Genomic DNA, 18677 nt, shown 5'->3' on the forward strand with positions numbered 1-18677 from the left:
TGGTATTCTTAGTGCATTAGTGAATTTTGATAGCTGAAACAAAATACTACTGATGGGAAGCTTTTAAACATCAAAAATTAGTTCTCCCATAGTCCTGGAGGCAGAAGGTTGGGAGATCCAGGTGTGGGCAGGCTGGTTCCTTCTGAGCCTCCCTCCTGTGATGCCATCTCCTCTTGAGTCCTCACTTGGTTGTCCCTGTGTATGTCTGTATGTGTCTGTGTCCTGATTTCCTCCTCTTGAAGAATCCCAGTCAAATGGTATCAGGGACCACCCCATGACCTCATGGTATCTCCTTTTTGAAGACCCCATCTACAAATACAATCTGAGGTTCTGGGGGTAGGACTTCAGTGCTTCAGTTTGGGGGACACAGGCTAGCCCACAACACTTAGGAAAATGAACATTTCAACTAGAGCTGTGCAGGGGAACTTTGGTGATGGTGGAATGTTCTAGATCTTTACCATCAGATATGAGTGCCATAAGATACATATGGCTAATGTGACTGAGGAATTTAAAAAATTTTAATTAACTTACATTTTTTTTTTGGTATCATTTATCTACAATTACATGAGGAACATTATGTTTACTAGACTACCCCCATCACCAATACTTAACTTACATTTAAATTTAAATAGTCAAATGTTGCTATGGCTACTGCTTTGGACAGTGCGAGTAACATTTTAAGATACATTTTTAAAATTAGATTTGCTTATATTTCTAACACAATCTGGTTTGCTAGCATCTTCTAGTGATAACTTCCCTATGAGGTAAATGTGTTTCTCTCTTGGCCTTCTGAGTGCCTGTTTTCTATTGTGATGTAGAACAAACAGGTCCTTGCATTCAGGGTCGCCCTTTGTGAAGTTCTGTAAGCTGAGCTGCCTAGCTGCTGAAGCTTCTGGGCCATCCTGTTGGTGTCTCCAGCATTCTCTATGGTGCTTCTTTGATGAGCACATTTTCCTGGAGTGACTGGTGTAGGGTGCTTTCCTTGGTTAAGCTGTGATGGTGTTTGTTGTAAGCAGTTGGCATGGTAGGTATGGGTGGACCAGAGATGAATGCAAACAGATGGCCAATTCCGAGGAATTTGAGTTGAACAGGAGGTCATCACTTCCTAGACAAGGTTACAGTAAATCCTCTTCCAATTGTTGGGGAGCAGTGTCAAAGAATGTGAACATCTGTGTGATCAAGCTCTTATGGTAATTTTATGTATTAGATTCATGAATCTGAGTATTTTAGGAAGCAGTGCTTAGTGCAGGATGAGACGTCTGTGGTTGCAGAGGACTGACAAATCTGCAGGCATGAAGCACTGATTGTAGCCTGGGAGGATGCTTCCTTCATCCATGTACACATGGCTGTGATAAAATGCAAATTCGTTTGAAAGCTTTCCTGAATCATAGTAGGTTTTCTGCAATGAGTTTCTGAAGTGATATCAAAAGCTCAGGGTCTGCAGCTGTAGTTATCTGGCCTGGCCCATCTGCCCTCAATGGGAGGTTCTCAGCTCCTGACTGTCTTTAATTTATCAGGTGAAGTTACCCTGACCATGCAGTACATAAGGATGCATTTGCTGCTCAAGGAAACAGAACACTTGGACATTGAATGATAGGGTCTTAAAACATCATGTATGTAGGGGAGTAGAAATTGATTCATTTAAGAGGACATTTGGCTTTGTAGGAGTCCAACCGTCTTCTCACCACGTCTTGTGAAAGGAGGCCTTGCCGGAGGAGGAGTGGGAAGAGTATGGCAACGTCTACAGGCGGGTGGACAGTGTGTTACATGTTGATTGGGATGGCTCACACTTTTCATTGTTATTTTAAGTTTTCATTCTTTTTCATTGGTATTTTAGAGGGATGTTGAGGGAGGCTGTATTACTCATTCTACCAGATTGTTTTTAAACAAGTGGCTTCACATATTTTTAAGTAGTTTGAAATTTACTTGAGCATTCTGTGATTATTTCAAAACATATTGTTGAAATGCTTATATCATTAGAGATCATTTTACCTAAAGTTTCTGTCTTCCTAAGAGAATCTGAGAATTTAATAAGTTGTATATCTTTTAAAAAAATTTGTGACTCATTAAACATCAAAAAGTTTATGCTGCATATAAATTTGAAAAGTCACTTAGAAAATTACACTGATGACAGTTAAATATTGAAGACTTATTTTATAAATGAGAATTTTGTTTGAAAATAGTTTTAAATGCTGGGAGCAGGGCACACACAAAATGTTATATAGGCCCAGCCCTCAGAAGATTAGAGCGCAGACTGTGTCCGGAAGTAAGTACTGTGAACAGAGCTGGTGCCTAGGACACCACTCACTAGGTTGACTATATCTAAAAATTTAGCTGAGATGTTGCTTCTCTGCATTGACTCTGTGAGCTTTAGAAAAGGGGACTGCAGGTGTGCAGAGCATGTGCAGAGGCATGTAGGCTTGAAGAGCATGGTGCACCTGGGAACTCATGTGTTAATATTTTACTTCAGCATGTATGCTTTTGCGGGTGAAATTTCTCATTTTTCCCTCTCTACAATGATCTTTTTAGGTATTAAGTAGAGTTATAGGAAATACCCAGTTTTGCTTGAAACACAGTGGACATGAGAACACTATTATAAAGGCACATCTTCTATTAATATATAGCTTATTAAAATTAACTTGTACCATATGATAGAACTTAAAGGCTGTTTATAATATAATTTCATCTATGGGAATTGCCTGTCTTCTCTACAAATTGGAATTTTTGAGTAAGGTAGGCCTGTTTCCTCCCTTATAAAAGGAAAACTTAGGTCGTTTTGAAGAAATGCTTGTTTTTGAATCCCATATTATCCTGGGTAGCCATTTATGCAATTTGATTTTAGTAAATATGATATTAAGTTATTAAAGCACTTTATATATAAGAAATAAAGTATTTAGACATATAAAATAACAGTTTAAGATAAATGATAAATCACTTTATAAAAAGTATATTGTTACTTCATATCAGAGTTTCTTATTCACTCATTCATTTTAAATCTTCCTTTTCTGCAGGATTCTAAACTGCCTTCCTCCGTTCGCAGTACACTTCTGGAACTGTTCGGTCAAATAGAAAGAGAATTTGAAAACCTTTATATTGAAAATTTAGAATGTGAGTATTTTCTGTCTTTATAAACTCTTATAGCTTTTCACTTATCCATGGAAATCTTTTGAGAGTCAGATTTGCAGGTGGATATTCACCACTATATCCATATTCTATTCTGCTTTAGCCACAAACACAGTGGTTTAGAATAACACACATTTATTACCTGATAGCTCTGCCGTCAGAAGTCCCTTATGGCTCTCACCGGACTAATATCAAGATGTTGTCAGAGCTGTCTCCTGCCTGTTTGGATTGTGGCAGATACCAGTTCTTGCAGGGTGAGGACAGAGGTCTTCACCTTCTTGCTGGCCTTCTTGATGTCTCGAGCTTAGTGTGTTCCTTGGCTCAAAACCCTTCTTCCTTCCTCCATCTTCAAAGCCGTCAGTGGCAACTGTAGTCCTGGTGTGTTTCTGACCCTCTCCTAAAAATACCTGGGAAGGATGGGCTGTTGGGGTCATGCAGGGTGATCTCCACATCCACACCTGGAGTCCCTGTGCCACATGTTCAAGTCATAGAGGCATAGGTTATCTTTGGGACATCAGTATTCTGCCACCACACCTGCTGATCCAAACTATGATTTTATGAAAAATAAATGCATCTTATAGCTTTTACTACATTGTATACTCTGAATTGAGAATATGTTGATCCATTTTTTTCTTTAAGCTATACCAAATTTTGAGAACTACCTAAAATGTATGTATTATCTGTTTCACTTATTAGTTAAAGGTAAATCAAAATAGTTTTTATTAGTTTGGCTTTCGTTTTTCTTTTTAAATTTTGCTTTAGGAGCAATACCTTAATTTGCTTAAGGAATCAGGCAGTATTAACTGGAAAGCTATCTGCCGTATCTCTGTGTCGGCCTTTCCCATTCTGAATGGAAAGCATTTTCTGCATTCTTTGCTTTTAGTTCTTGCAATTATTTTTATAAACTTCATCTACTTTTACTTGTAACTTGTCAGCTTTAGGCCACGTGCGCTCATGCTTCACTTAGTAACCTTAGTAAATGAACTCCTCCCATTGCTCCATTATTTTCCAATTTGTTATTTTTATAGGATTTGTGTTTATAAAATTTATACCATGCAGGTGTAGCCTTAATCAGGTCTTTCAGTGCTTTATAAGTTGATTCCAAAGTTGCTTTATAAGGTGATATTCAAAAATAGAATACTAATAAACAACATTTGCATGATTACAATATTTTCACTCGAACTAGGTAGTGTGGTTAGGTCAGTAGTGAAGAGTGCAATCCTGTGTCACTTAAACTTAGCTATTAGAAAATTTAATGCTTTAATATTGGAATCTCCTTTTAAGTCCATCCTGTAAATTGACAGAGGAAGAAGTTATTCAAACTTTTTACAAAATAAAAACTAGGTGCCATGTAGTACATGTGATTTTAAGTTTTTTAAGGTGTCAGAATTGTAATGATCCAAGTATTATTGATCTTAGGCCTTATGATTTATGGATAGGACTGCAAATGACTAATGCTAGAGGTACTGTGAGTTTCTGCTGTTGAGTGCCGAATGGTTTTCATGGCTTCCCGCTTTTGTCACAGACAGAATTGCTCAGATTGGGTGTTTCCAGAGCCCTCAGCATTCCGACCTGGTCTCACTCTGTGCTCACCCTGCCTCTTAACCCGTTGCAGCCTGTACAGATCTTGTACAGTCTTGGGAGGCAGTGTGGTGATGCTGGGCACAACCTTGGAGCTGGGTATGTTTGGCTAGGCAAGGATCCAGCTGCCACAGATCATATCTTTGCATGAGTTTCTTCCCCCGGCTGGGTCTCTCTCCTTGTTGGACAGCTTTGGTCTCTCAGCCCTGCTTACGACCCAAGGGAGAGAAAAGTGCCAACCATGTTGGCCTTCTTTCTCCATGGTGTCTTTGCTGATTCTTTTCTTCATAACTAACTGATATCCTTCCTCTTTTTTCTTTTCTTCTTTCCTGGTTATTCTCTATTTCCTATTCATTGTTCATGACTTCCCTTAAATTTTTAATCTTTGTTATATACAGTCCTCACTTGGCACTCTGGTGCCATGCAGCAGTAGTTAGGTTTTGTAATTGTATGTTTCTCCCCAATTTCATTATTCTCAACTAGACTATAAATATTTCATTGAATTCCAGATAGTATAAGTGTGTTTTCAAAAATACAGAATAAAGTAAAAAAGAAATGAACTATTTTGAAATCCACAAGCCCTGCTTGAGAACCTTGATAGCATAATATCTTCCCAGTGTAGTAAGAGCCTTAGAGGTTTTATTTTTTGGAAGAGTGTCTTGAATTTTTTGAGAACTCTTTAAACTTGATCTTCTTTATTAGGATATTATTCATGTCCTTGTTTAGACAATACTAATGTATAACATTTTTTTTTTCTATTAAGGTGTCATTGACATGCATTCTTATGAAGGTTTCACATGAGCAACATTGTGGTTACTGCATTCACCCATATTATCAAGTCCCCCCGCCACATAAGCCATTTCAGTCACTGTCCATTAGTGTACCAAGATGCTATGGAGTCACTGTTTGTCTTCTCTGTGCTATATTGCCTTCCCTGTGTCCCCCCTACATTATGTGTGCTAATCATAATACTCCTTAATCCCCTTCTTCCTCCCTCCTTACCTGCCCTCCCTACCCCTTTACCTTTGGTAACCCTTAGTCCCTTCTTGGAGTTTTTGAATCTGCTGCTGTTTTGTTCCTTCAGTTTTGCTTCGTTGTTATACTTCAGAAATTAGGGAAATCATTTGGTACTTGTCTTTCTCCGCCTGGCTTATTTCACTGAGCATAATATCCTCTAGCTCCTTTTATGTTACTGCAAATGGTAGGATTTGTTTTTTCTTATGGTTGAATAATATTCCATTGTGTATATGTACTACATCTGTATCCATTCATCTACTGATGGACACTTAGGTTGCTTCCATACCTTGGCTATTGTAAATAGTGCTGCGATAAACATTGGGGTGCATATGTCTTTTTGAATCTGTGGTTTTGTTTTCTTTGGGTAAATTCCTAGGAGTGGAATTCCTGGGCCAAATGGTATTTCTATTTTTAGTTTTTTGAGGAACCTCCATATTGCTTTCCAGAATGGTTGAACTAATTTACGTTCCCACCAGCAGTGTAGGAGGGTTCCCCTTTCTCTGTATCCTCACCAGCATTTGTTGTTCCTAGTCTTTTGGATGTTGGCCATCGTAACTGGTGTGAGGTGATATCTCATTGTGTTTTTAATTTGCATTTCCCTGATAATTAACAATGTGGAGCATCTTTTCCTGTGCCTGTTGGCCATCTGAATTTTCTTTGGAGAAGTGTGTATTCAGATCCTCCACCCATTTTTTAATCGGGTTATTTGCTTTTTGGGTGTTGAGGCGTGTGAGCTCCTTATATTAATTTTGGATGTTAACCCCTTATCAAATATGTCACCTATAAATATATTCTTGTATACTGTAGGATGCCTTCTTGTTCTACTGATGGCATCCTTTGCTGTACACAAGCTTTTTATTTTGATGTAGTCCCACTCGTTCATTTTTGCTTTTGTTTCCCTTTCCTGAGAAGATGTGTCCACGAAAAAGTTGCTCGTGTTTATATTCAAGAGATTTTTGCCTATGTTTTCTTCGAAGAGTTCTATGGTTTCATCACTTACATTCAGGTCTTTGATCCATTTCGAGTTTACTTTTGTATATGGAGTTAGACAGTAATACAGTTTCATTCTCTGACATGTAGCTGTTCAGTTTTGCCAACACCAGTTGTTGAATAGGCTGCCATTTCCCCATTGTATATCCATGGCTCCTTTATCATATATTAATCGGCCATATGTGTGTGGGTTTATATCTGATAATATGTAACATTTTTATGTGCTCAAGTTTTGGAAGTGGTGAGTTTATTTAATCATAAGAAGTATGTATTTTACCTTTTTGAAAAAAATGTTTTTATTCCCAGTGCGTAGGGAAATTGAGACCCTCAATGAACGTTTGGCTGCTGAAGGACAAGCCATTGATGGGGCAGAACTGAGTAAGGGCCAGCTCAAGACAAAAGGTATGGGAGAGTGTTCAAAAGGGTTCCGCAGGTTACGTGGGGGGAGGTTTTCAGTTTAAGGAAGGCACAGGTTCATCTGCTTCCTGCACCAGCAGTACTTGAAGTGCATGATTCCCAAATGCCAGGAAGCTTGGGTTCTTGTTCCAGCTCTGCTGTTATCTCCATGTCATTGTGGACTTAAGAGCCCTGGAGTTTCACTGTCTGTGTGAAATGGAAGATTGAAGTTTCTCCCTGCACCCTGTCCCAGCTCTGGAATTCTGTGGCCTTTTGGTTGTGATTGTATTGATCACTGATTCTCTATCTCTGCAGCCAGCCACAGTACCAGCCAGCTTTCTCAGAAACTGAAGACCACGTACAAGGCCTCCACCAGCAAGGTATGCCAGGTGCTGGTTCTTGGGCTGCTCTTGTGGTTTAAGGAGTGCAGATGTCTGCTTAAGTTCTAAGGTTTTCAGTTAGAAATGGTGGTAGCCATAGATAAACTTCCAGTGTTCAGGAGAATTTAATTTTTAAAAGCAGTATCCTAGATAGTGTGAAATGGCCACAATGTATAGATACCTACATACTAACCTGCCCCGATCCCTAATTGAGATTAATACATTCTTCATTAGTATGGACATTGTCTTTTTAAAGGGAAAATACATTTTGTATTGTTATTTGGCTTGATACAGAGACACTAAATTTGGAGAAAGCTAATGGTATAAAGCAATGAGAATTATGTTCTTAACTGTAGTTAACAATTAATTTTACCCTCTTCTAATTTTGTAAGCATGAACAAGAAATGATGATCTGTGTCCAAGCCAGATAGGGACCTTTGTGGTATTCTGACCACCTTGAAGGGGCAAGGATTTACTTATTTGGGAATTAATTTATCTGTGAGGGAGTACTACTATGAATTAATCTTTTGAGGTTATTTTCTGCATGCATCTCTGCTTTGGAATATTTTGAACATACAAAAGATGGATAAATTTGGTAACCTTAATGATTATACATTCCTTTTGCTAAACCTGAGGGAAAAGTTGAAATTTGTGGTGAGTTGGCTGCAGTGGTATAACTATTGTTAGGTTTCTCTTCCCAGTCTGTTCCCTTGAGCATAAAGTTACTTAGCGTGACATCCAGTGAGGTTAACCACAATTAGTAGAGCAGATTCAGTCTCAGTGCTTTGTTCTTACTTGAAACATTTTCTTGTTTCTTTTGGTAACTCTTGAATGTTATGTGGTTAATAGCTGATTTTTTTGGTTAGGTATTATCTAACTACACTACTAGTTTTGAAGTTTTTAATAAATTAACATTAAACTTCAACATTTCATAAAAAAGGTTATGTTCTTCCTCATTTAACTTCTTGTTATATTATCTTGAATTATATTGTTTATTCCAGTGGGTACAGTTTATGTTATGTATACAGTGCGTGGTCTTTGAATTCCAAAGCTTTCTGAACATTTCTGAAGTACAGGATGAAAGGGTTATGTAAAGTTGTCTCTTATCATGAGTAGGGAAAGGTGAGATTTGGGCAAAGGTTAAAGATAAATACAGTAATACTTTGCTTACAAAAATGTGTGTTGGAGGTATTTAAAGCCCTCAGTCATTTTTTTGGTACTAGAAATTCATCTGAATTTATAAGGAACATATTACTAATCCTCATAGCATTCTGTATACTGTGTGTACCCATCTTAGAGAGTAAAAATGAGAATGTAAGACATTATCTGAAAACTGAAGACATAACCTAATAGCAGAATGCATCCTGGTCTGTGCCGCAGCTATATTCTTGGTAGAAGGCTAATCGTGAACGCAGCATTGCTCCCTCCTGACCCAGCAGGACAGGCAGGCAGTGTGCTGGGTGAGACAATGGGGCACCATAGTGCAGGAAGCATCCCGGAAGAGGCCTTCCGTTCTTGGGGGCTGGTGGAGCAGCTCCAGTGCCTGTGAGCAGAGAGCCGTAGTCCAGCCAGTAGACTTTAGAGGAACCTGTGAGAACGTTCACACATATTTTTTATTAAGATAAGTGTCTTTCATTGTGAAAAAGCCTTTTCTGATTTTACTGAAGCCCTTTGGGTTGTGTCTCAGTTAAGGTGGGGAAATTAGGATGACAGGTGTGAGACCCACTTGGGGCTTCGCTTTTCTGCTTTTCTGTCATGAACATGCCCTCTGAGCAATTCATTCATTGTTGGGCCTCTTTATGGTTGTGACTAAGCTTAGCATTTTTAAAAACAAAGAGAGTTAGTAGGTAATGGGCATTTGGAAGCAACACATGAAATGATTTGCTACAGTATTTACACCGCCCTTCTACAGTCCCATCTGAAACAACGTGGTTGACATTGAGTTTGGTGACACTGACTCTTCTCTTACTGTGGGAGGGGCTGGTGGGGAATGTGACTCCAGCAGTTCATTTCTCATGATGATAATGTCTGTGTTAGACTTGGCAAGAGACTTGTAAAATGAAATTTACTACCATTTATGGGGAAGGCTTTCCATGTTCTTTAACCTAAATGTTAACTTACTTCCTGTCTGCATTGTGCCTTATGCCAGCAAAAGCACTTCTCCATGTTGTTGGGGACAGTTTTGCTAGGTTTGGGTAGCATATGAACTTTCAGGACGAGGAGAAGCTTGGGTTTGAGTTGGAGAGAGTCCTTTTGTAGGGCTTGCAGCAGGTTGATGGGGCTTGCAGCAGGTTGGCAGAGCCTGCTTGTGTCAGTGCCAAAGCATCTTGCTTTAGTTGTTCACTGTGTTAACGTTCAGTTTGAATGCTCATGCTGGGATTGATATAACAGTAGATTATGTTTTAACGTGTTTATACTAAGAATAAAAACATAAATTTCCAGGGCTTTGCTAAGTAAATCAGTGTTTAAAACAGCTGTGTAATGCCACCCATTTTTTTTCTCCACTTGACTTTGTGATTTTGATATTCTGATTAATCTCCATTATTTCAACTTATTTAAAAGCTGAATAGTAATTCTTCTGAGAATAATTAGATTTAAAAACCAAACTCTGAAGAGTTCTTTGTGTCAAATTAGTAAGTCTTCCTCCAGTACTTCCTACTTTTCCTTGTAAGAGAAAGAAATATTTGTTGTGCGTATTATACAAGACGATGGTGCCTCCCAGAATGTGCACTTTTCGTGTGCTTCTCTGGTCTTTCCCGGGAGACTGTGCTGCCGGAGGGGACCCTGCCACTCTGCTCTGTGTCTTCTCTGGCACAGCGCCGGTGCCACTTCTGCATTCACACAGGGTGGGACAGATGTCATCTGATACAGTGTTGGCTTTTTGTTCCTCCTCACTGTGGGCTGTTTTCTCCTGATTATATGTGGCTGGTGTAAATTACCAAAAAATAGAAAAAGCAAGTCCCCAAATAATACAGATAATTAGTGTTAAGGGTTTGGCATACCTTCTTGATTTTTTTATGTCATGCTAGCCCCATTTCTTGTTTTTTTTTTAAAGAATTTGGAAATTTTGTCTTTTGATTTGGATTTGTGGAAGAGGGACTTCTAGCGTATAAATATGTCCTTCCTCCATTGTAGGGCACACTTACATCAATGTAGGGATGGTGAGGGGCTTTTCTGAGGCCTTCACAAAGGTTTCATTCCTGCTTTGTTAACCCAACTGGATGAGTTTCACTGTTTGTACTTATGTTCTGTTTCTTTTAATGTTTTAAATATTCTGTTCAGTGATTTATGTGTTTAAACTCATTTTTCACTGTTTTACCTTTTTTAACTTAAAAACATTCAGTAAATTGTAATACTCCTTCCCGTCATGATTTTACTAGATTGTCTCCAGCTTTAAGACCACCACATCGAGGGCCGTATGCCAGCTTGTGAAGGAGTACATTGGCCACAGGGATGGCATTTGGGATGTCAGTGTGGCAAGGACACAGCCCGTGGTGCTGGGGACTGCGTCTGCTGGTGAGTCCAAGGCCAGTCTCTCCATTTGTCAGGCATGACTGGCCTGCTGGTGTGGGAAGCAGGCGTACCAGCGCAGCAACTTGCCTTGCGGTGCTCATTCTGATGGCCTTGTGGGGTGCTTGTGACCGTGGATGTGGCATCTCATCTGGGTCTCTGTGGTGGCTTCTGGGTCAACAAATCACTGCATGGCATGTTTAAGAGTATCTTAAACAGGGTAGGTATGTTTTTGATTGGCTTTCTTGTTCATTGTAGTCAGATGTGCATCTGCCATGAAAATAAATTTCATGTTTTTCCTGCTCATGAGGAGGGCGAAGGGAAGGGTAGTATGGGCTCTGAAGGGGGCTTGCTGTCCCAGGATTAGGCAGAAGTGGGGCTCATGGGGTAGCCTTTGGAGACCCTTTTTTTTTTTTTCTCATTAAAGAAAAGATAACTTTTGAAAGCTACCTAAGGTGCATATCCTAACAACCCTTCAGGTGAAAATTGGTAAAATTAAAAATGGTGCTCACCTGTTGAAAATGACTTTCCGAGCTCATGAGAAGTTGTGCACTACATTCTGTCTTTTAAAATGGAAATAGAAAATCTTAAATGTTAGAATGACGAAGAAAGGTCTTTCTATCATTTAAAACTATATTTGGATGTGAGGAGTCAAGATGGCGGCTGAGTAGGGCAGCGGAAATCTCCTCCTAAAACCATATATATTTTTGAAAATACAAGAAGTACAACTACACCTAAAAGAGAGACAAGAGGATACAGTACAACAGCCAGGCTACATCTGTATCTGCGAGAACTCAGCATCTCACGAAGGGGGTAAGATACAAGCCGCGACCCAGCGGGACCCGAGTGCTCCCCCAACACCAGCCCACTGGCGGAAGGAAAGGAGTTGGAGCGGGGAGGGAGTGGAAGCACAGGACTGCTAAATAACCAGCATTAGTAATTGGCATCAGGAGTGCAGACACACATTGCATGGTGTGCTGGATATTAGGGAAACAGAAAAGTAAAATCTGTGAGTGGGTCCCCACAGTCGGCTCCCCTGGGACAAAAGAAAAGCGAGTGCTTTTTGAAAGTCTTAAAGGGAAAGGGGCCTCACAGCTGGGTGGAATCGTTCTGGCACACTCAGCCCAGCAGGCTGGGAAATCTGAGGAGCTTCGGGCGCCCCAGCTCTGGGAGGCAACTCAGCTCTGAAGCCCTTCAAGGTGATAAACAGCCTGACGTTCATTCACCCTCTGGCGCGGCCCTGCCACAGTTCCGGAGCAGCCTGAGAGAGGCCGCGCCCACAGCAGCTGATCAGAGTCTCCTCCTAGCGTGCAGCCACCTGGGCCAGACCCAGGAGCCGCGACCAGTGCATGGTTGCCCGGGCCAGGCAGGAGGAAGCTGGGACAGGGCGCGAAGGGCCGCCGTTCTCACAGGAGAGCACACCCGGTGTGCCTGACACCCCCTGCAGGGCTCTTGGTTACCTGGAGGGCTGCTCCCGGTGTGCGGGGAACTGACACAGGCAGTGGAGAGGGGCAGGGCGACCAGCAAGCAGGAAGGGACTTTGTTCTCCCAACTGACACATGCACCACCTGCCTACGACTACCTCTATCGCCATGAAAAGGCAGAAGAATTTGGTCCAGTCCAGAATTACTCAGACAACCCCCGAGAGAGAGCCTGGGGAGACAGATATAACGAAGCTTCCTGAAAAAGAATTCAAAATAAAGGTCATTACCATACTGATGGACCTGCAGAGAAATACATCTGATTTCCTAAGAGCTAAAGGATAAAGTTAGGAGACAGAATACAGAAATAAAACAATCTCTGGAAGGACTTAAGAGCAGACTGGATGAGGTGCAAGAGGCCATTAATGGAATAGATATGAAAGAACAGGAATGCAGAGAAGCTGACGCAGAGAGAGATAAAAGGATCTCCAGGAATGGAAGATATTAAGTGTGACCAATCCAGACGCAACAATACTTGCATTATAGGGGTACCAGAAGAAGATGAGGAGAGAAAAAGGGATAGAATGTGTCTTTGAAGAAATAATTGCTGAAAACTTCCCCAAACTGGGAGAGGAAATGGTCTCTTAGACCATGGAAGCCCACAGATCTCCCAACACAAGGGACCCAAGGAGGACAACACTAAGACATGTAGTAATTAAAATGGCAAAGATCAAAGACAAGGACAGAGTATTAAAGGCAGCCAGATTAAAAAGGTCACCTACAAAGGAAAACCCAGCAGGCTATCATCAAACTTCTCAAGAGAAACCTTACAGGCCAGAAGAGAATGGCATGATATATTTAATGCAATGAAACAGAAGGGCCTTGAACCAAGAATACTATATCAGGCAGGATTATCATCTAAATATGAAGGAGAGATGAAACAATTCCCAGACAAGCAAAAGTTGAAGGAATTTGCCTCCCACAAACCACCTCTACAGGGTATTTTAGAGGGACTGCTCTAGATGGAAGCACTCCTAAGAATAAATAGATGTCACCAGAGAAAATAAAATCACAACAAAGAAAGCAGACCAACCAAATACTAACTAAAGGCAAAAAAAAAAAAAAAATCAACTAGCCACAAAAGCAGTCAAAGGAAACACTAAAGAGTACAGAATAAAACACCTAATATATAAAGAATGGAAGAGTAGGAATAAGAAGGGAGAGAAATAAAGAATCATCAGACTGTGTTTATAATAGCTCAATAAGCGAGTTAAGTAAGACAGTAAGATAGTAAAGAAGCTACCCTTGAACCTTTGGTAACCACGAACCTAAAGCCTGCAGTGGAAATAAGTACATATCTTTCAATAATCACCCTAAATGTAAATGAACTGAATGCACCAATCAAAAGACACAGAGTAATAGAATGGATAAAAAAGCAAGACCCATCCATATGCTGCTTACAAGAGACTCACCTCAAACCCAAACATATGCACAGACTAAAAGTCAAGGGATGGAAAAAGATGTTTCATGTAAACAATAGGGAGAAAACAGGTGTTACAGTACTAGTATCAGACAAAATAGACTTCAAAACAAAGAAAGTCACAAGAGATAAAGAAGGACATTACATAATGATAAAGGGCTCCGTCCAACAAGAGGATATAACCATTATAAATATATATGCACCCAATACAAGAGCACCAACATATGTGAAAGAAATATTAACAGAATTGAAGGAGGAAATAGAATGCAGTGCATTCATTCTAGGAGACTTCAACACACCACTCACTCCAAAGGACAGATCAACCAGACAGAAAATAAGTAAAGACACAGAGGCACTGAACAACACACTAGAACAAGTGGACCTAACTGACATCTACAGAACTCTCTACCCAAAAGCAGCAGGGTACACATTCTTCTCCAGTGCACATGGAACATTTTTCAGAATAGACGACATACTAGGCCACAAAAAGCCTCAGTAAATTCAAAAAGATTCAAATTCTACCAACGAACTTCTGGGACCACAAAGGTATAAAACTAGAAATAAATTGTGCAAAGAAAACAAAAAGACTCACAAACACATGGAGGCATAACAGCATGCTGCTAAAAAGTCAATGGATCAATGACCAAATTAAAATAGAGATCAAGCAATATATGGAGACAAATGACAACAACAGCACAATGCCCCAACTTATGTGCGACTCAGCAAAGGCAGTTCTAAGAGGAAAGTATATAGCAATCCAGGCCTATTTAAAGAAGGAAGAACAATCCCAAATGAATAGTCTAACGTCACAATTATTGACATTGGAAAAAGAAGACCAAATGAGACCCAAAGTCAGCAGAAGGAGGGACATAATAAAGGTCAGAAAAGAAATACATAAATTGAGAAGAAAAAACAGTAGAAAAAAATCAATGAAACAGGGAGCTGGTTCTTTGAGAAAATGAACAAAATAGGTAAGCCCCTAGCCAGACTTATTAAGAGAAAAAAGGAATCTGTGCACATCAACAGAATCAGAAATGAGAAAGGAAAAATCACAAAGGACCCCACAGAAATACAAAGAATTATTAGAGAATACTATAATAATCTATATTCTAACAAGCTGGAAAACCTAGAAGAAATGGACAACTTCCTAGAAAAATACAACCTTCCAAGACTGACCAAGGAAGAAATAGAAAATCTAAATAGACCAATTCCCAGCACCGAAATGAAATTGGTAATCAAAAAACTACCCAAGAATAAAACATCCTGGCCAGATGTATTCACCACTGTATTTTACCAGAAATATAGAGAAGACATAGTACCTATTCTCCTTAAAGTTTTCCAAAAAATAGAAGAGGTGGGAATACTTCCAAACTCATTCTATGAAGCCAACATCACTGTAATACCAAAACCAGACAAAGACCCCACGAAAAAAGAATGTTACAGACCAATATCCCTGATGAACATAGATGCAAAAATACTCAACAAAATACAGCAAACCAAATTCAAAAATACATCAAGAGGATCATACACCATGACCAAGTGGGATTCATCTCAGGGATGCAAAGATGGTACAACATTCAAAAATCCACCAACATCATCCACCAGCACATCAATAAAAAGAAGGACAGAAACCACATGATCATCTCCATAGATGCTGAAAAAGCATTCGACAAAATTCAACATCCATTCATGATAAAAACTCTCAACAAAATGGATATAGAGGGCAAGTACCTCAACATAATAAAGGCCATATATGATAAACCCACAGCCAACATCATACTGAACAGCGAGAAGCTGAAAGCATTTCCTCTAAGATTGGGAACAAGACCAGGATGCCCACTCTTCCCGCTGTTATTCAACGTAGTACTGGAGGTCCTGGCCACAGCAATCAGGCAAAACAAAGAAATACAAGGAATCTGGATTGGTAAAGAAGAAGTTAAACTGTCACTGTTTGCAGATGACATGATATTGTACATAAAAAACCCTAAAGAATCCACTCCAAAACTACTAGAACTAATATCTGAATTCAGCAAAGTTGCAGGATACAAAATTAACACACAGAAATCTGTGACTTTCCTATACACTAGTGATGAACTAGCAGAAAGAGAAATCAGGAAAACAATTCCATTCAAAATAGCATCAAAAAAAATAAAATACCTAGGAATAAACCTATCCAAAGAAGTGAAAGACCCATACCCTGAAAACTATAAGACACTCTTAAGAGAGGTTAAAGATGACACTAATGGAAACTCATCCCATGCTCTTGTCTAGGAAGAATTAATATTGTCAAAATGGCCATCCTGCCTAAAGCAATCTACAGATTTGATGCAATCCCTATCAAAATACCAACAGCATTCTTCAACGAACTGGATCAAATAGTTTTAAAATTCATTTGTAACCACAAAAGATGCCGAATAGCCAAAGCAATCCTGAGAAGGAAGAATGAAGCAGGGGGGGTCTCGCTTACTGACTTCAAGCTCTACTACAAAACTATAGTAATTGAGACAATTGTACTGGCACAAGAATAGAGCCACAGACCAGTGGAACAGAATAGAGAGTCCAGACATTAACCCAAACATAGATGGTCAATTAATATACAGCAAAGGAGCTGTGGACATACAGTGGGGAAACGACAGCCTCTTCAACAGCTGGTGTTGGCAAAACTGGACAGCTACATGTAAGAGAATGAAACTGGATCACTGTCTAACCCCATACACAGAAGTAAATTCGAAATGGATCAAAGACCTGAATGTAAGTCATGAAACCATAAAACTCTTAGGAAAAAACATAGGCAAAAATCTCTTGGACATAAACTTGAGTGACTTCTTCACGAACATAACTCCCTGGGCAAGGGAAAGAACAGCAAAAATTAACAAGTGGGAATATATCAAGCTGAAAAGCTTCTGTACAGCAAAGGACACCACTAATAGAGCAAAAAGGCATCCTACAGTATGGGAGAATATATTCATAAATGACACATCCAATAAAGGGTTGACATCCAAAGTATATAAAGAGCTCATGCACCTCATCAAATGAAAAGCAGATAATCCAATTAAAAAATGGTCAGAGGAGCTGAACAGACAGTTCTCCAAAGAAGAAATTCAAATGGCCAACAGACACATGAAAAGATGCTCCACATCACTAGTCATCAGAGAAATGCAAATTAAAACCACAATGAGATATCACCTCACACCAGTAAGGACGGCCACCATCCAAAGGACAAACAACAACAAATGTTGGCAAGGATGTGGAGGAAGGGGAACCCTCCTACACTGCTGGTGGGAATGTAAATTAGTTCAACCATTGTGGAAAGCAATATGGAGGTTCCTCAAAAAACTAAAAATATAAATACCATTTGAGCCAGGAATTCCACTTCTAGGAATTTACCCTAAGAATGCAGCAGCCCAATTTGAAAAAGACATATGCAACCCTGTGTTTATTGCAGCACTATTTATAATAGCCAAGAAATGGAAGCAACCTAAGTGTCCATCAATAGATGAATGGATAAAGAAGAAGTGGTACATATACACAATGGAATATTATTCAGCCATAAGAAGAAAACAAATCCTACCATTTGCAACAACATGGATGGAGCTAGAGTGTATTATGCTCAGTGAAATAAGCCAGGCATAGAAAGACAAGTACCAAATGATTTCACTCATCTGTGGAGTATAAGAACAAAGAAAAAATTTCAAACAATATTGCTTCTCTCTCACTTACCAACTTTACATTTCCCTGTATGGCACCGGAAGGTGACTGGTTAGCCAGAGACGGGTAAGATTCCTCAAGGGAGGAACAACCTAAGACAGGCACAGTCGCAGGGTGGCCATCAGGTGAGAAATTGGGGATCAACAGAGGTGAGGCTTAGAACCTCACCCCCCCTGTTTTGAGAGAAATCTTCTGCATCCGTGGATGTTTTGTTGCCCTTGTCTAGCTTGGATTAATATTTAGTCTATAGGCACACACCTGATCATCTACATTTGCTTTCTTACAGCACTAAACTATGTTTTCTACCTTTATCTTGCATCTACCTACCACTTCAGCATTTTATTAAAAATAGTAATAATAATAATAATAAGGGAGAAATGTGGGATTCACATATAAATCAAGTATAAAAAATCAAACAAATATTTATATTTGACCTGATTGTTTATAGTTCATAACGCGTGATCAAAACTGAAAGTTTCTGTGATGACTGCCCTTGTACTGTTCACCATGTAAGAACTTATTCACTATGTAAGAATTTGTTCACCATGTAAGAACTTGTTCGTTATGCTTCAGAAGATCGGAGACTGATGAGAATTAGGCTTGGGGTGGGTTAATGATTGTGCATTGAGTCCCCTATACAGAATTTTATTGTTGTTAACAACCATTTAATCAATAAATATGAGAGATGCCCTCTCAAAAAAAAAAAAAAAAGAATATATTTTTCATGAGCATAATCTTTTTCTGAGATTTTCATAAAAGTAATTCTTACACTTATTGGGAAGTAATGAGGCAATTCTTCTTGAGACCCTGGCATGTGACACCTGTGCAGTTACCTGACACTGCATGATTTATTCAATAATCAGAAGTTCAGAACTACTGCTTTCATCATTTCTCCCTAGTTCCTGGCCCTTCCCACATGTACACACCCCAAGCTCACAGGAGCCTCTGGGGGTCTGGTTGGATCCAGACTCCAATATGAGCCAGCCTACAGCAGTGCAAGCACACATCATCACCAAGCCCCAGCCTATGGGATGTGACATTGATTCTGAGTATAGTTACAGATATATAAAT

At 39.6% G+C, this 18677-nt stretch overlaps 1 protein-coding gene across 3 annotated transcripts in view; it reads left to right on the forward strand.

Annotated features, from left to right (window-relative positions):
• The window catches only part of WDR37 (WD repeat domain 37), an 80323-nt gene that overhangs the window by 23383 nt on the left and 38263 nt on the right, over positions 1-18677 (forward strand). For all 3 annotated transcript variants that reach the window (XM_036910749.2, XM_036910759.2, XM_057498105.1), the window contains 4 exons: positions 3012-3108; positions 7018-7113; positions 7423-7487; positions 10868-11003. In XM_036910749.2, coding sequence (XP_036766644.1) covers positions 3012-3108; positions 7018-7113; positions 7423-7487; positions 10868-11003 — 394 coding nt within the window. The remainder of the gene's footprint in view (positions 1-3011; positions 3109-7017; positions 7114-7422; positions 7488-10867; positions 11004-18677) is intronic.

This window comes from Manis pentadactyla, chromosome 3 (genome assembly GCF_030020395.1).
Source record: "Manis pentadactyla isolate mManPen7 chromosome 3, mManPen7.hap1, whole genome shotgun sequence".
Classification (NCBI taxonomy): domain Eukaryota; kingdom Metazoa; phylum Chordata; class Mammalia; order Pholidota; family Manidae; genus Manis; species Manis pentadactyla.